At 37.9% G+C, this 18,963-nt stretch overlaps 1 protein-coding gene across 1 annotated transcript in view; it reads right to left on the reverse strand.

The window, feature by feature from the left end:
• The window catches only part of LOC106868753 (cilia- and flagella-associated protein 299), a 25,028-nt gene that overhangs the window by 5,337 nt on the left and 728 nt on the right, over positions 1 to 18,963 (reverse strand). Inside the window, exons 2-4 of the mRNA XM_014914177.2 lie at positions 13,605 to 13,735; positions 12,770 to 12,860; positions 3,038 to 3,180 (exon numbers count right to left, since the gene is read on the reverse strand). Coding sequence (XP_014769663.1) covers positions 3,038 to 3,180; positions 12,770 to 12,860; positions 13,605 to 13,735 — 365 coding nt within the window. The remainder of the gene's footprint in view (positions 1 to 3,037; positions 3,181 to 12,769; positions 12,861 to 13,604; positions 13,736 to 18,963) is intronic.

Raw genomic sequence — 18,963 nt, forward strand, 5'->3', positions numbered from 1 at the left:
TTATACTTTAAATATATTTTATCATCAAAGAATGTATATATGCATTTTAATACTCAAACTGTTTTTTAACATTTTTTATTATTCTCAAAGACTTTTTGATAATCTTTTTCTAAAAAAGTGAAACCGGTTAAGTAAATAAATATTTTAAAAAATAAGTGCATTTTCAAACCTTTTCATATATATATATATATATATATATATATATACATATATAAATTTATGTATATATTGCTAGGCTATACATCAACTGACAGTGTAGTACATATATGGTTAACATGGATGATGGTGATGATGATGACGATGACGACAACAACGATGATCATGATTATGATGATGATGATGGTGGCGGTGGTGGTGGCGATAGCGACTGCAGTGGTGATGCTGGCGTTGGCAACAACAATGACCATGTTGATGATGTCGATAATGCTGATGATCATTACCCGCTTCTACTCAAGTCCATCCTTCTATCTTTGAAGCACTGTGACTGCGGCCATGCTGTAGCATCCTCACTATTGTTGTTAATAATGTTAGATAATCCCCTCAAGCTTATTCTCTTGTATGTGCAATATGCAGCTGCACACTTGCAGACACCAACAGCAGGTGTCTTCACTCGTTATAGAACACAACTTTTCACTTTTCATCTTCAAGACTCTTTAATCAATTACTCACCATTTTCTGAAGACAATTCCAGCTGAATTCTGCACACACACACACACACATGTATGTATAGATACACATGCACTTATACATGTGTGTGTGTGTGTGTGCGTGTGCATATGTGACTATATGTATGAAAGACACGTGCATACTTATGCACATATATATATATATATTGAATGTGTGTATGTGTGTGCGTGCGTGTGTAAATATATATATACATATATATATATACACACATGCCTGCATACAAAAGTATTTATTTTTATAGACATTAAGATATATATCATGTATGAACATACACATACACACGCAAACATACATACGTCAAATTTACACACACTAAAACACATGAGTGTGTGCATGTATATATATATATATATATATATATATGTATGTGTATACATATATATATGTATATATATATATGTATACACACACACATATATATATATATATATATACATACATACACACATATATATACATACATATATACATATATATACATACATATACACACACACACGCGCGCATAGACACACACACATATATATAGATATATACACAAATACAAAATATATAGACATTTATGTGTGTGTATATGTATGCATGTATATTTACACACACACCCACCCGTATGTAAGTATGTATGCAGGTGAGTATGCATATATCTATGTATGCAATATATATATATATATATATATATATATATATATATATATATATATATATATATATGCATGGAAGTGTTTAAATATTTATGCGTATATGTACATATATACGTATGAACTCTTAATCATCAGTACCTTATGTGTGTCACGAGGTCTGACATTGTATTAAATAACTGTGTCACCATATATAAACCATTTAACAGAATGGGGAAAGAATTGTGGATTCTATAGACGGCAGAGGAGAAGAAAAGTTTGCGCTAAATTAAAGGGAAGTGTTTATTAGTGTACATATATCTATATCTATCTATCTATCTATATCTATATATATATATATATGCATGTATGTATACATGTACATGCATACCTACATACATACATACAAACATACATTTCAAGTGAGTATGTGTATTTCTGTGCAAATATATCTCACTGTGTGTGTATGTAGTTATATATATATATATATATGTATATATATATATATATATAATCAGGAAGTTAATTGTTATGGGCAGTCACACATAGATATATGCACATGTACAGACATGCATGCATATATACATACATATATAGACACACACACACACATATATATATATGTATGTACATATATATATATATGTATATATATACTACAAACTTATATAAACATATTTATTTTGTACATATCTATTATGCACATGCACAGTTACATATACACGTTATATGTATATAAACATGCATGTATGAATGAATGTATATAAATACACACACACTCACAAATGCCTATATATATTTTATAAATACTCATCTTATAAGAATATGTATATATATGTTTATATATATATGGCTGTGTGTGTATGCGTACATGTGTGTGTGTGTGTGTGTAAAATTGTGTTTGTTATTGTACGTCTCAAACTTCGTTGTTCCTTTGTGAAGTCACATGATGCCGATTTCTTTGCGGATGTTCTAACTTCCAAGGAAATAGCAGACTTGAATGACATTGTACATCGGATCATAAAACAACATCACAATGAACAACATGAATAGAAGCAGCAGCAGCAGTAGTAGTAGTATCGATAATATAAATGATGATGATGATGATGTTTGTTTATACTATAGGCACAAGGCCTGGAATTTTTAGGGGAGAGGGCTAGTTGATTACTTCGACCCCCAGTTCTTGACTGTTACTTTATTCTATTGATCCCCTTCCTTTAAAGATAAGAGGCAAAGTTAACCTCAACACATAATTTGAACTCAGAATGTAAGGAATGCAATAATGTATGGTGAAGATGACGAGGAGGAGAAGAACAGGCGAATGATAATAATGATGATGACGAAGATGATGATGATGATGAAGATGATGATGACAACAAATATGAAGACAACGAAGATGATGACGATGATGATGAAGATGATGATGGCGACAAACATGACGATGACAATGATGACGACAACGATGACAATGATGATGATGATGGTGATAATGATAGAGGTGGTGGTGGTGGTGATGGTGACACACATTATGCAGTGGGGTACATGTGTTTTTGGTCGTGGTCGTGGGCTGAGGTGGGGTGGGGGTACAATTAATAAGAGTTTGTGTTGGTCCTATGATCCCCCATAAGAATGAAAGACAGACCAAGACATTGCCAGTGAGAAAATATATAATTGCCTTTCACTTGCCAATTTAGAGAGGAGTAAAAAGGACCCACAAAAATGCTTTTAATTACCTTAAATCTGTTGGTCTTGGTTGTAGACGCTTCTTCCCAAGAAAATATGGCTCAAAGTCTTCTGTCTTCAGTCTGTGAGCATAATCTATATAACCCGACATTTCATGGCCTCGAAAGTTCTTGTCTCGAATGAATATAATCGTCTACAGAGAAAGAATAATAGGAAGAATAAGAGAGGAAGAATAACAAAGAAAGAATAAGAGAGGAAGAATAAGAGAGGAAGAATAGCAGAGGAAGAATAAGAGAGGAAGAATAACAGAGAAAGAATAACAAGAAGAATAAGAGAGGAAGAATAAGAGAGGAAGAATAACAGAGGAAGAATAGCAGAGGAAGAACAACAGAGGAACAATAACAGAGGAAGAATAACAGAGAAATACAGGTACAACTCATTTTTGCCAGCTGAGTGAACTGGAGCAACGTGAAATAAAGTGTCTTGCTCAAGGACACAACGCATCGCTGGGAATTGAACTCCTGACCTTACGATCGTGAACCGAATACCCTAACCACTAAGCCATGTGCCTTCATATTAACACTAACCTTAGCCTCAACTCTAACACTACCAAACCTTACCACAAGCACTAACCCTAGCGTCATACACTAACCTTAACTATAATTTGTAACCACCAAACCTAACCCTTATCGTTAACTAGCAGCCCTAATCATTAATCCCTGCTACTGACCTTAGTAATTGACATCAACCATTAACCTCAACAACCCACCCGAACAGTCAACCCCAACTACAAGCACCTCAAACACAAAACTCAATCACTAACCCTTCACTAGCACTCCATCGGTTATGAGGAGAGTTCGAGTTGATATGATCATTGAACAGCCTGATTGTAAAATGGACATGCAAGTGGCTGAGTACTACACAGACACACGTACACTTAATGCAGTTCTCAGTGAGATTCAGCATGACACAGAATGTGACAAGACTTCCCCTTTTGAATTACAGGTACAACTCACTTTTGCCAGTTGAGTGGACCAGAGCAACATGAAGTAAAGTGTCTTGCTGAAGGAATACAATGTGCCGCTGGGAAATCGAACTCATGATCCTGTAAGACAGAATACCATAACCATTAAGCCACATGCCTTCACCAACCCTAACTGCTCATCCTAACTCTAATCCTAATTGCCAATCCCAACTCCAACCGCAATCATTAATCCTAACTCTAACCCTAACCCTTGTCTCGAACCCCTCTCACAAAACTCTAACCCTAATCCCTGTCTTGAACCCCTCTCACAAAACAGAGAAAGAATAATAGGAAGAATAACAGAGAAAGAATAACAAAGGAAGAATAAGAGAGGAAGAATAAGAGAGGAAGAATAACAGAGAAAGAATAAGAGAGGAAGAATAACAGAGGAAGAATAACAGAGGAAGAATAACAGTGGAAGAATAACAGAAAAAGAATAAGAGAGGAAGAATAGCAGAGGAAGAATAACAGAGAAAGAATAAGAGAGGAAGAATAACAGAGGAAGAATAGCAGAGAAAGAATAACAGTGGAAGAATAACAGAAAAACCCTAACCTTAACCCTTGTCTCGAACCCCTCTCACAAAACTCTAACCCTAATCCCTGTCTTGAACCCCTCTCACAAAACTCTAACTGTGACCACTCCTCAAAACACATCTTTTTGTCTTTGGCCATCCTTCCCCCCACCTCTTCCCATTAACCTTATTTGTGCACTTGTTGTTGCTATATTCATTTGTGTTTGGGGTCACTCTCGAAGAATTTATTAGTCTGAAAATAAATAGGTGACAAAAACACAAAACAAACAAAAAAAAAATATGTAGCAAATTCTTCTGCGAAGAACAGAATAGAACATGGAGTCAATTATTCTTAGAATATTCTGAGTTCCTGAACAACATTTGGCATTTTCGGTGCTAGAATATTATTTTTAATTAGATGTAAATGGAGAAATATTGAAGATTGGTTATAAGAAAACTAACAGAAATACCATGAAACATACATATATACACAAACACAAACACACATGCATACCTACACATACATACATACACAATCACACATATATACATTGCGAGTGTGCATATATTTACATATATGCATGCATACATACATATTTATGTGTGTGTAAAAGTGTGTATTTGTATGTATGTGCATTTATGTATATGGACATTCATAAATGTATGTACTTAGGAAGTTTTCATACATCTTTAAACATTAGTATGCCCTCTCTCTCTCTCTCTCTCTCTCTCTCTCTCTCTCTCTCTCTCTCTCTCTCTCTCTCTCTCTCTCTATATATATATATATATATATATATATATATATATATATATGAGAGAGAGAGAGAGAGATACACACATATAAAAAGAGAGAGAGATACACACATATAAAGAGAGAGAGAGAGAAGCAGTGAAAGAGAAAGATAGATCACATATACATAAGTGAATGTAGGTACATATGCATATTTATACATACATACATATATGTATGTGTATATATGTCTATCTCCCCCCTCTGTCTATCTATCTAGCTCACTATATGTACATACACACACATATACACCAGGGGCGTGCCGCCAAGATAGGCAAGGTAGGCAGTGTATACATGCTGTGTACACTGCTACAACACCGTTTTCTTTACATGCTAAAAGGCAGAAGTAAACCTGCCTTCAACTCAGTCGTGTGCCTGTGTTTCACTTATTCTATATATACACATGTGCATGTGTGTACACACACATACACACATATATATATATATATATATATAGATAGATAGATAGATAGAAATATAGATATATAGATATATATAGATATATACACATATATACATGTGTGTGTACATACACACACACACACGTGCATGAAGGGTGTTCATTAACGATTTCTCCTGACCCACTTCCGGTTATTGCAGGAAACAGAACTTGGACAAATATAATCATACATGTCTCTACATGTCACATTGTAAATTGTAGCTCTCTACTAGTATTCATTTGTCTTTTAAGGCTGCTGAAGTGGACTAAGCAGTTATAATGCAGGCAGTTGAATGCAGATCAGTGGTCAGCTTCTTATACTTGAAAGGTTGTACACCAAAAGAGACTTCCAATGAGATGAAAGAAGTTTATAGTGATGATGCACCATCATACGATGTAGTCAAGCACTGGCATCACCAGTTCATACATGGTCAGACATCGGTGGAAAATGCTCCTATTCCTGGATGGCCACATTCCACCATTGATGGCGACACCATCCATAAAGTGGAAGCTGCCATTTTGAAGGTTCGCTACATAACTATTCAGTAACTAACCGAAGAAGTGAAGATAAATGTAGGGTCCATGGAAAAAAAAAATCATTCATGACTATTTGCACGTGTGGAGGTTGTCTACAAGATGGATTCCCCGGATGTTCACACCTTTTCAGAAGCAGGAACAAGTCAATTGCACCCAGGCTCTGTTGGTAATGTGCCAAGAAAACAAAGGGGACTTTTTCGGCAGACTTATCACACAGAATGAAACATGGGTCCATCACTATGATCCTGAGACTAAAATCCAGTCGAAGCAATAGGAGTATGATAACTCACCACCTCGAACGAAGGCTTGTGTCCAACCCTTAGCAGGGAAGGTGATGTCTTTAGTTGGAGTTATGAACTCTTTTCTTCAAAAACTCCAACTAAAAACATTTGTCTCCCCTTACACACACTTCCTGCTTAACACAAACTTTTAACCCTTTTTTAAATCTAACACAACTCTCAATTCTCATGCATCCTTATTTTTCCAACGATTATCTACATGAATTACCATTGAACTTCAAAAGCTCAAAGACAATATAATGTATTGGTATATTTATTTTTTTATATATTATTTTTTTTATATAATATTTTCTTCATTTTGTACTTCTTTGTAAAAAACATTTTCATTCTCCCTCTTCTTGAAAATTTGCTTCGCAATGAAAGCCAGTTAGAGAAATCTTTATTAAAATATGCTTCCAGTTTAGCATTCTGCCTTATTATTATTTTTCATTTTCCTATTATTTCTCCACGTGCGGTTAACACAACCCCACTATTTACTGACGCTAGCATGGAAAGCAGACGTTAAACGACGATGAATGATGATGATGATGATATATATATATATATATATATACACACACACATATATATATATATATATACATACATATGCATGCATACATACGTACATACATACGTAAATGTAAAATGATGAAATGAGTGCTCAACACTGCATTGGTGGATAAATAATTTCTTTATTTGTGAATTAAGGCTACCATTGGTTTCATGTTAAGGAGAGTAGGAAAATATCCAAGTATCTTAACAATTTTTCTAGCCAATCACATGGAGAAAGGTGTTCACCTCCATTTTGGAAAACAATATCGTTTTGTTCACAGGATATTTGTTCATTCACGTAAATGAAACAATGAATCAAGGGACGTTACTCTACAAGGCATATGAGGGGTGTGTTTGTCTGCAGTGGATTTGTCTTTTTCGGTAAATTTCTTAATTGTTTTTGTATTATTTGTTTGATTTTGTTTTGGGCATAGTGTTTTAGTACTTGTATGTTGAGGTTGTACGTCATTCAGAGACAAACCCCACCAAAATACCTTCTAGAGTAATGTCACTTGATTCATTATTTCATTGTTTCATTTATGCAAATTTACAAGAAACCTCATGAATGAAATGAGGTTGTTTTCCAAAATGGAGGTGAACACCTTTCTCCATGTGATCGGCTAGAAAAATTGTTAAGATACTTGGATTTTTCCTACTCTTCTTAACATGAAACTAATGGTAGCCATAATTCAGAAATACAGATATATATATATATATATATATATATATATATATATCAGTATATAAATGATTTAACATCACTCTTCCATGGATGGGATGGTCAGTTTGATGTGATCCAATATACCCGTAGGATTGTGCTGCATGAAGTCCCAATATCTGCTTCCACCTGTTTTTTACAACTAGATACCCTTCCTAATGCAGGAAAAAAGAAACATGGTTTTGTGGGATCAATGGAGATTAAAATATCGCCAATGATGTTGCGAAGAACACGGTTTCGAGGAAGAGTGGGAGGGAAAATAGGAGTGCTGGAAAGGAAAGAAGAATAAGAGGTGAGAAAAATAGGATTTAGGTCATAAATGCACAAGTATGTGTGTGTATGAGTGGGTGGGTGTGTGCGAATGAATTTCTGTGTATGCATGCGTGTATATATACACATATGTTTGTATATGTGTGTGTGTTTATATATCTATATATATGTGAGTTTGTGTGTGTGTGTAAACCCGCATAACTTCTGAAGTTCACAACTGACTTTCTCCAAACTGGGAACATACATTACTTATGTTCCAGGGATGGCTTTAGACTCTTAAAAGTTTTCACATAACACACCCTCTGAGTTATGTGCGAGAAGGGAGGTAACTCTTTGACTCTTTGCAAAGTAACTTTCTGAAATGGATTGTCTCCCTCACATCCATTGGTCAAAAAATTATCTCGATCTCAATTGGCTATGTGAAAGAGCAATACTGGATCCAAAAAACAGCACTGTAAGTAAAATTAATGAACAGCTTCTGCAATACCTTCCCGGAAGACCTCACATTTATAAGTCATTTGATACAATCCCAGATCCAGAAGAGGTAGTAAATTGTCCAACAGAATTTCTCAATTCATTGGAGCCTGCAGGACTATCTCCCTATAGATTGGAACTCCAGTAATGTTATTGAGGGATTTTGATCCACCAACACTCAGCAATGCGACACAACTGGCGGTAAAGATGATGCCACATGTTATTGTGGCCATCATTCTCTCTGGATGTGGAAAAAGAGAGTATATTTTCATACCCAGAATTCCTATCTTTCCACTGGGAGCAGAAATTCCTTTTTCACTCAGAAGAGTGCAGTTTCCTATTTGTATCAGCTTTGTAATGTCTATCAATAAATCCCAGGGTCAAACACTGTCTGTAATAGAACTTCACTAAGAAGAGTCATGCTTCTCACACAAGCGATTAAATGTTGGCTACTTTGAGTGGGAAGCAAAAAAAAAAAATCCATTTGCATTTGTTCCACAGGGGAAAACAAAGAATATTGTTTACCAAGAGGTTTTGTAGGAATTACTACATCCTACAATGCACTCCAGTATCCACTGCTCTTTGTGAATAGTGAAGATGGATACCGTTTTGGCAATAATACCAACAAACCCAAACACTTCATCAACAAAGCAGTTTCCAGCATGGAGTTCAGTATCAAGCATATTCTCCAATTACTCCCACCAACCTCGTCAATGGCATTCATTTCTGACATTCCACCCATGCCCTCTCAGATGACTCTTTAGTCCCGTTACAGAAGCAAGGGTGACGAACGAAAGTTCTAACTTACTGTCTGCGCTTTGAACTGGTTTGGTGTGCAGACGCCGCTCCTTTCTAACTTCATATGACTTTCAGCAGATGTGATGACAAATGAGGACACCATAAAGAGACATATCTGTACGTCATTGGATTCTAGTGATAACCACTTGTGCAGCATGAGTATCATTCTCTGAGTCTCTATGATTAGTACCCTAGGGACAGGCCAAAGCAAGATGACCAGTAATCACCGGAAACTACAGAGTGACCGTCTCCAAGAAGGATGCTGTGACAACAGCAAAGGATCCCTCACTCCTGGAGGTTTTACTGGGTGCCCTGACACCAACCAAAGGTATTTCTGTGTCCCCACACTTAGGATCAATTGTCATCACATAAACCTGGGACCCTGACAGGTATTACTACTCGGGTCAGTGTAGACCTGAAAGCAATAGTGATTAGGGGGTGGTTCAGCACTTTTGAAAAACTCTGGAGCTCCTGATACAGAACCTCACAACTAAATGTAGTTTAAAGTCATACCCAGCGTGTGTACTCTCTTTCTCTTTCTTTCTCTCTCTCTCTCTCTCTCGCTCACACACACACACAGTATAATATATAATGACGGACCCTCCCGTCGAAGACTTCATGAGTGTTGAGTTTTTGCCAAACGACCTGCACAAATGATTTGTTTATTGTGATCGAGTGTTCGTGCCGCGCATTAGTTCACTCTCTCCATCAAATTGATGTTACCTGAACAGGTGCACAGGGTACCACAGGTCAGGTGTCGAAGTGTTCGCAGAGTAACATAAGACGAAGTATTTTGCTCAAGAACACAAACATACCGCCCGGTTTAGGAATTGAAACCACGATCACGTGATCATGAGTGCAACACCCCTAACAACTAGAACAAATAACAGCGATCCGACTGTTGCGTGTACTCTTGACAAGAGATGCCAGTTAGTCTTTTACACCTACCAGGCTCATTCGTATTAGCCTGAGTTGCTGGATAATTTTTGTTCCTTTAAGAATGTTGTAGAATGGAAACTTTTCATAGATTAGAATTTAAATCCTAATCTCTATAGAAATTTATTGTTTCAAGAAAACATTGAATTTGGATTACTTTTCATTTTTACGATTATAGGTAAAAGCTTGGGCTGTAACATCTGAGTCTGAGTCAGGTGTGTGTGAAATATGTCGAGAGAATGTCTGCTTCGAATGATGACCGCCAGATGCTGAATGAAAATAAACGAACTGCAACCAGGTTCAATAAAAGGAGCCTGAGTTGTTGGTTGCAATTACATACTTGAAGTTAGTGTTGGCAGAAATTAAATCAGCTTGAAAATACACGTTCACTTTACTAGATTTATACGGAGTCACCACTGAAGTATATATATGTATACATACATACTTACATACATATATATATAAATATATTCCAACACACACACATACGACAAAGAATTAAAGTTTGAAGCACGAGGGGAAGATTGTGTATGTGTGTGTGAGAGAGAGAAAGAGAGAGAGAAATGTTAAAAAAAAAAACCTCACAGAAAAAACATCTGAATAAGTAATTTCCCCCTTCTCACTCTCTCTCCCATCTCACTCCTCACTTATCAGACCAAACAAGGAATCAATCAAAGCAAATTGTGTCTGTCTCAGAACCGTAATTGGTAAAATGGTAACAATGAGACAGGAGGTGGGGACGGGGTTGAGATGGAATTTCCTTAAAAGATAATTGCAAGAAATTTCATCTCCGCTTCATAATCACTAAACTATTTTTTATTTTATTATTTAGTTGTTTTGTTTTCATAGATTTTTTTTTTTAAACTTCTCTTTTTGTTTCTATCAGTATTTCTCTCTATCTATTTCTGTGTGTATTAATATGTGTGTATATACAGGCATGCACATATGTATAATTGTGTATATATATATATATATATATATATATACACACACACACACACATATATATATAGACATAGATATATGCATAGGTATAAATATATATACACACATACATATCGATATGGATATAGATATACATACATACATATACACATATATATTTATATATATATATATATATATATTTTATACATACATACATACAAATATATATAATACATGTTCATCAAATGCTAAGCTCAGCACAGTGCCAAACCTAAACTTGCCATTTGTTTTACACGTCAGTTCTCGCAAAAACAAACAATTCTAGAGAACTGAAGGTACCACCACAACAACAGCATAAACACCACCACCAATAACAACAAGGGCAACTCCTCCTCCTCCTCCTGAAACCAAAATTTTGAAATTCGAAAAAGAAAAAAAAAAAACCTGCTTAACTCTGTTACTGAAACTAAATTAAATCATTTTCTTAAGAATAAAAGAAAATTAAAAGTGACTTGTCTCCACTAACAAAATTTAGTGACTCAGTTATTGGCTTCAAATATTAATTGATTGATTGATTTGATCTGTAAAGTCTTTATCACGAGTTCAAAACCAAGATGTGCGAGATTTTATTTCTGTCCTTTTCCTATTTTTTTGCAAAAATTTTGTTTTTTAACTCTTTCTTTCATTGCAGTTTTTTTTTTTTTGAAGTGTGGTGCTGTGGGTAACAAACTCATTCTTGTAACTCCTTGGTTTTGAGTTCAGCCCCCAACAGTGCGGCCATGCTGGGGCACCACCTTTGCGATAAGAATGTTGTCATGTTGCAAGCCTGTCTGTTGCCTCAAGCAAGAGAATTTCCAGCACACTTTGCTTGTTTGAAAACCTGACTCCATACCACAATGATGCAACACTATGCTGTAATGCATGTACATAAAAACTTGAGCACTTTGGAGATTCTCTTGGAAAACTTCATTGCCAAAACGAGTGAGTATAGAAAATTTTTTTTTATGATTTGAAGCATTACTTTTCCATATATAATAATGAAAGATCTTACCTATGTTTGTTTTGATATTAAGATTGAAAAAATCGGCTTTGTTTGTGAAAAAATTTGGATCTGAGTTTGCACCCACTAAGCAAATTTCATTCCGGGGCCACTGGTTATGGCAGGTATAAAGCAGAATTCCACCAATATTTCATTTATTTAGTTGACAACACGTGCAGTCATGCACAAAATGACAGCTTCCAAATCCTGTTTTCTGACTGAGTTAAAATGATCAAACTTTAAATCTCCATAATGTTTCTCAAAGAATTTTTTCTGGAAAAAGTGGCCTGTTTTCTGACCAGGTAAAAATCTGAGATTCAGCGTGGAAAATTACATCAATACATCAAATTTTTTAAATTTTCACTAAGCTTTAAAACTTCTACAGGTGCAGCCAGACAGAAACGATCTTATCTACTTCTAACATGGTTTTAAGATTCAGTGTTACCATATTGTTTAATTAAACAATTTAAAGTTAAGGAGCTTACCGTAATTTTCCCACTTCGATTAGCGTCTTCTCTTTTGGCGAGTTCCTTTAATAATGGATCCTTCAGGTCTTTACCAGCACTAACAAGAATCCTGGAAGTTTCAACAGACAACAATATAGAAGATACTGGTGATAGGGTTAATCCTACAGTAGTTGGAGGGGAAGGGGGGTATCGAGATAATATTGATTTCAAATCTTGGTACAAATTCAACAATGTCAGGGAAGAGGCTAAGTTGGTTACTTTGACCCCAGTACACAACTGGTACTTATTTTATCGACCTTGAAAGGTGAAAAGCAAAGTGGACCTCGGCGGAAAATGAACTCAGAATGTGCAGATGGGTGAAACATCACTGAGCATTTTTCTTGGCATGCTAACGATTTTGATTTCCTTATTACCTACAAGGGGCTAGACATAGAGGGGACAAACAAAGAGATTAAGTCGATTACATCGACCCCAGTGCATAACTGGTACTTAATTTATTGACCCCGAAAAGATGAAAGGCAAAGTCGACCTCGGTGGAATTTGAACTCAGAACGTAAAGACAGACAAAATACCACTAAGCATTTCACCTGGTGTGCTAATGATTCTGCCAGCTCACCACCTTACATTGAGGTAATAATAGATAGATAGACAGACAGACAAATAGATAGATATATAGATAGACATACAGATAGATAGATAAATAGATAGATAGACGGACAGACAGATAGATAGACTGACAAAGGAATGGAAGTGGGCAAGAGAAATAGAGAGACAAAGACCAAGAAGGATTAAAGGAAGGGAGAAGACACTGAGCGTAAGGGAGAAGGAGGAGAGGGGTTCAATTTCAACTTACTTCTTTTGTTTGTGCTTGGACAATCTGCTAGCTTCAGCAGCTGACTTTCTGGCATCAAATTCTTCCCGTTTCAAAACCTCTCCACTTCCTCGGTAACCAAGTTCAACAAGCTGTCTTGCAAGTTCTTCATCCTTGTTGAAACGACACAAAAAAGCTACAGATTAAAAACTACTACTACTACTACTACTAATAATAATAATAATTATTATTATAATTATAACTAATTCTGTTTTATTGGCCACAAGGGCTAATATAAATTAAAAACATGAAAAGACAAACAGGACGATAAACAAAGGGTTTTGCCAGAAGAAAAGTCCATGTAGACATTTGATAACAAGAAATATTTAACAAGTAAAAACTTCCAATTGGACGAGGCACTTTGAAGGTTACTTGTGGGAAAACCCATAAAAGCCACAGGTGCCTGGTCAACAAGGTGAGAGCCCTTTCTCCTTTTATACTCCTTTTTACAGGTGTAATCTCAGAATTGGTCCTTTCACACTGGCCATTCTTCCCACATTCACCCACCTTTCAACAAATTTGCTATGAGACAGCACTTCCCTCTCTACTCTCATCTTCCTTTTCAAGTGGAACTTGAAAAAGTTGATGAGGCCCTGGCCAAAGAATAAAAAATGTCTGACTTTAGCCCTTTCAAACAAGTCCACCATACCACCTCTTTCGCTACAGCCACTAGACAATTGAAAATTGCCTTCCCCTCCCGGTTAAAAGAGTTCTGCAGGGCAATCTTTACTATGGATTCAGCTGATAGCCAGATCCGTCAATACACATGACAGCAGCTGTTCAACATAAACACACAGGTCAGCAATACTCGGACACTGGACGGGTGCATGCAAAACGGTTTAGACCTGGTTGGGACAGCACAGGTTTGCGCTTTGCCAATCAGCTTGTCCACGACCAGTTATTGTTGACGATTGCCCCCCACCCCTCAACTAATAAACTAATCTGGTCTCTGTAAGCTTTGCACGCCGTTAACGACACATTTAGCCTCCAGTAACCGGGACCCTGTCTAAGTCGACCATACAGATCATGAATTTGTGGTCTGCGTAACCGACTGTGGAAATGTGGACACTCTATGCTATCCTTATCTGCTGGCCTACAGAAAACTCTAAGTACGATATAGACGACCTGATGCGATTTGTCCAAGTCTACATTGGCACATTCGGGTTGTCTAGTCGATACCGGTCAGACAACTGAAAGCATCTGAGCAGGTTGGTGAGGCTTTTGAACCCTCCTCTCCTATCAGATGCTTACACGCCCACCCAATCGAAACGTTTGTTTAAGACAGCGTTCCAATCCCCTACTAGCACTAAAGTGCGAGACGTACCCAGGAAAACCTCCAGACGTTTGAAATAATCCGATTGCCCTGCCCCAGTCGGAGCATAGGTACCCACCAGTCTGAAGGCACCGCTGTCACTACTGTTCACGTCCAGGACCGCCAAAAATTGCCCTTATTTTCAAATCCAGGCCTTTCTGGAATAGCACCACAGTACCATCGCCGCCCGGAGATAGAAAAAAGGGCGGCGAGTTCCCGCAGATCGGATAGCCTGGTTTCTTCCACACTATAAGACCTCAGGTCGTTTAAGAGGTGACCTTGTTTCCAAGGCGGCGACCCGAGGCCCCTCACATTTATACTACCGATTCTGAGCACAACCATGTTTCAAAAAAAAAAAGTTTTATGCAGGAGAAAAAGCTCTACTCACTGCCATTGTCTGGTGGGGTGGCTCCCTTGTGTTTTATTGTAGGTGTTTCCATGAGATTTTTATATAATTTTCTTGAGAAACTTTTCTCGGGTGACCCAACATCGGGAAATTTGGTTTGTATAATCTCGTAGTTCTGTCGTGTTATTTTGAAAGTATGCTTGCTGGTGATGTGTTGTGGGTGGGGATGACGAAATCTGCCATTGTGGGGGTCTGTGTTTTCTAAGGTGTTCACTATTTGTGTTTACTGCTGTGATGTTGGTGGTGGTGGTGTCTGTGTGTTGTAATTTGTGTTGGTGTTTGCGGTGGTAGTGCTGGAGAAGATGTTGTTGAATGTTTTGAGTGCATGTTGTTGCTGTTGGGAAGCTCTACTTTCTCGTGCCTCCCCATTTTATCGGTTGCCTCTTTAGTCTTCTTTTTTCTTCTATTTTTCGGTGGCACTGTGTGCCACTCTCCCTTCTCGCTATCAGTGCTCGCATTGTCCAAGCTGATTTGGTTGGAAAAGGGAATGTCCTTGGGGTCCATTTTGGCTTTTTTTTTTCTTTTGTAGTGCAGCTTCATTTGTTGTTTCTGGTGGTGTTATTGCTGTTGAAAATGGTGTTGTTGTTGGTAGATTTACTCTGGCTGGTGTCTTTGATGTTGGTCTGACAATGGTTGGAGAGGTGATGTCGCTTTTGTTGGTGGTGCGGGAGATTTTGCTTTCTACCTCCACTGCATCTCCTGCTGTTCTTGTTGTTGCTGCACTGGAGATGTCTCTGACACTGGTGTTTTTTTCCTTCATTCCAAATTTAAGTGATTTTTCTGCTGCTGCAGAGGTAGCACTTTAGTTCGCCGTGCCTCCATAGCAACGTGTCGCCTTGTGTCGTCTGGCAAATTAATGGAGTCGGATATGGCGTTTAATGCTTTCTTGTTCAAATTGAACGAGAAGCTACATACCCATACCCTGTGCAATTTATGCACTTCTAGAACTGTAACAGAGTCCTCTGTGTCTAAGAGGACAGATGCCACAAGCCAGCATCTATTAAGTTCGGGTGGCACTTGCTCTAATTTTATCTTGGTAATGCGCCGATCAAGGTATGTCGGCACGATCAGCAAATCCTCAGTTTTTAGGGGAATTGTGGAATGCTGCTTTGCCTCTTCTCCGGTTGGGAAGCGAACTTCTTCAATGCCGAATCGCTTCCTCTTGGTTACGTGATTGTTTTTCATCCATATTGCTGTTGAGATGCCCCATCAACTTTTTTCTGTTTCATATTAAATATTCCGTTCATGACAGTCCTTTTGTCTCTTGTATTAATTGTTCTGGAGTGTTAAGGAAGACATTGTTTCCATCCTTCCTTAACAAATCCTTTGCATTTTTTTATATCCTCCATTGTGACATCGATTTTCTCTGAACTTTGCTTTGCTGCAGATGCGAAACCGTTACACTTGATCTTGTTGTTGCTGGTGTTAATCTCACTGGTAGACATGTTGTCCCGGTGTAGGAGCAATGGTGGTGATGAGGGCAGGCGGTCCAAAGAACAGCCTTCTGTAGCACTGCACGAGATAGAACGCTGTTTCTCTTTATTCTCTTCTTTGCCTTTTAAGGCGCGAATTGGGCGGAGTGTGTTAACGTTTGACGTTCGACTTGGGTTGTCCGTTCATCTGCAGAGGGTGTGGTGTACAAAGAAGGGAACAGCTTACAGTTCTCTTCAAAGACATTTTTTGTTAAAATTTTCAACTTTCAAATTAAAATTTAAAATGAGAAATTCGCCTCTAAAAGGGGAAATGTCCGTCTGACCAACTGGCTCAGCAGGAGCCCAGTCGGCTTCGCTACACAAATATATATAAAATATCAATGAAAATTGGGCAAAAACTTACAGCTTGCGAAGGTACGTCCGTCTGCTTTCAAAACAACAACAGCAGCAGCAACAACAACAACAACAACACGAAAAGCAGCAGCAGCAACAACAACAACAACAATAATAATTTATTTTATTGGCCGCAAGGGTGAATATAAACAGCCATAAAATGACATGCAACAACATAAAAGACCACACAACACGGTAGAAAGAGTTTTCCGAGTGTAAGCAATAAAAAAAACAATGAAAAATTAAAATAAAACTCCCAATAGAGGGGGGGGGCTTTAAAGGTTACTCGTAAACCCCACAAAAGCCACGGGTGCTTGATTTTTACAGGCGTATACTCAGAATTGGTCCTTTCACACTGGCCATTCTTCCAACATTCACCCACTTTTCAATAAACTTGTCACAAGGTAACACTTCCCTCTCCACCCTCAACTTCCTTTTCAAGTGAAACTTGAAAAAGTTGATGAGGGCTTGACCAAAGAGGAAAGTATCTGACTTTATAGCCCTTTCAAACGAGTCCACCATACTACCTCTTTCGCTACAACCACCAGACAATAATTGCCTGCATCTCCCGGCCAAAGGAAGGCGACGGGTCAATCTTTCCGACTACCAAAGTGGATTTGGTAGACGGAAACTTAACGAAGCCCGCGACGGGCTTCTTTCAGTTTCTGTCTACCAAATCCACTCACAAGGCTTTGGTCGGCCCGAAGCTATAGGAGAAGACACTCTTTAAAGTATAGAGTTGAATTTCGTGTAGCCACCTGTTGACAGCTTTTCTTCCCTAGCCATTTTGTAGAGTGTATTACCCATTTTCTGGGCTCGTTTCACAGCTATACCCCGTTCAAAATCAGTATTTCTATGAAAAAAAGGCGAATAAGTACAGGGGATGGGGGAAAGAGGAAAGAACTGACACTCGATCGTACTAGAACTCCCAAAATGAAAACCTAAACATCTGAAAGAATTTCCCCTCCATTCATTACTAAATCTCTTTCCCTCTTCTTCATTGTTAAAAGTAAAAAAGCTAGAAAAGATCGATCGTATTTCAGTCTAATCGTCATTGTAAATGACCGAGGCTTTCCTTTCCCTGTCTCTATCGGTTCACTCCTTTTCTCCGCGGTTAAGAGAGTAAAGGTGCGTGGCTCAGGAGTTAGGGATATTCGGCCCACGATCGTAAGGACATGAGTACGATTCCTGGCGGCGTGCTGTGTTCTTGAGCAAGGCACTCTACTTCAGCTTACTGCAGTCCACTCAGCTGGCAAAAATGAGTTGTAACTGTAATTCAAAGGGGCCAGCGTTGTCACGTTCTGTGTGAGGCTGAATCTCCCCGAGAACTACGTAATGGTATGCATGTCTGTGGAGTACTCAGTCACTTGTTCGTTAATTTTACGAGAAGAGTGTTTTCTTGATGAGATAAACAGGAACCTCGTCGTCGTAACCGACGGAGTGCCATTTTAAAAAAAGTGACGGAAAAGGAATTGTTCCATATCGTAAGGCAAAAATGTCCTGTGTTTAGTATAAGCAGTGAAAGCTAAGACGAAATAATTGCTATTCCGTTGTGTATTCGCCCTCGACTCACGCCCAAGGATATTGTAGAAGACTCCTGCCCAAGGTACCACGCAGTGGGACTGAAAGAAAGAAAACAGATATATATATATATATGGTACTACTAAAGCAGCGCGGACCCGAACGCGCGAGTTAGTCTTGAGTGGTCGATCCTAACCCTAACCCTATCCCTAACCCTAACCCTAACCCTATCCCTAACTCGCGTGTGCAAATGAATACGTGTTTAGGGTTAGGGTT

Source organism: Octopus bimaculoides, chromosome 23 (genome assembly GCF_001194135.2).
Source record: "Octopus bimaculoides isolate UCB-OBI-ISO-001 chromosome 23, ASM119413v2, whole genome shotgun sequence".
Classification (NCBI taxonomy): Eukaryota; Metazoa; Mollusca; class Cephalopoda; order Octopoda; family Octopodidae; genus Octopus; species Octopus bimaculoides.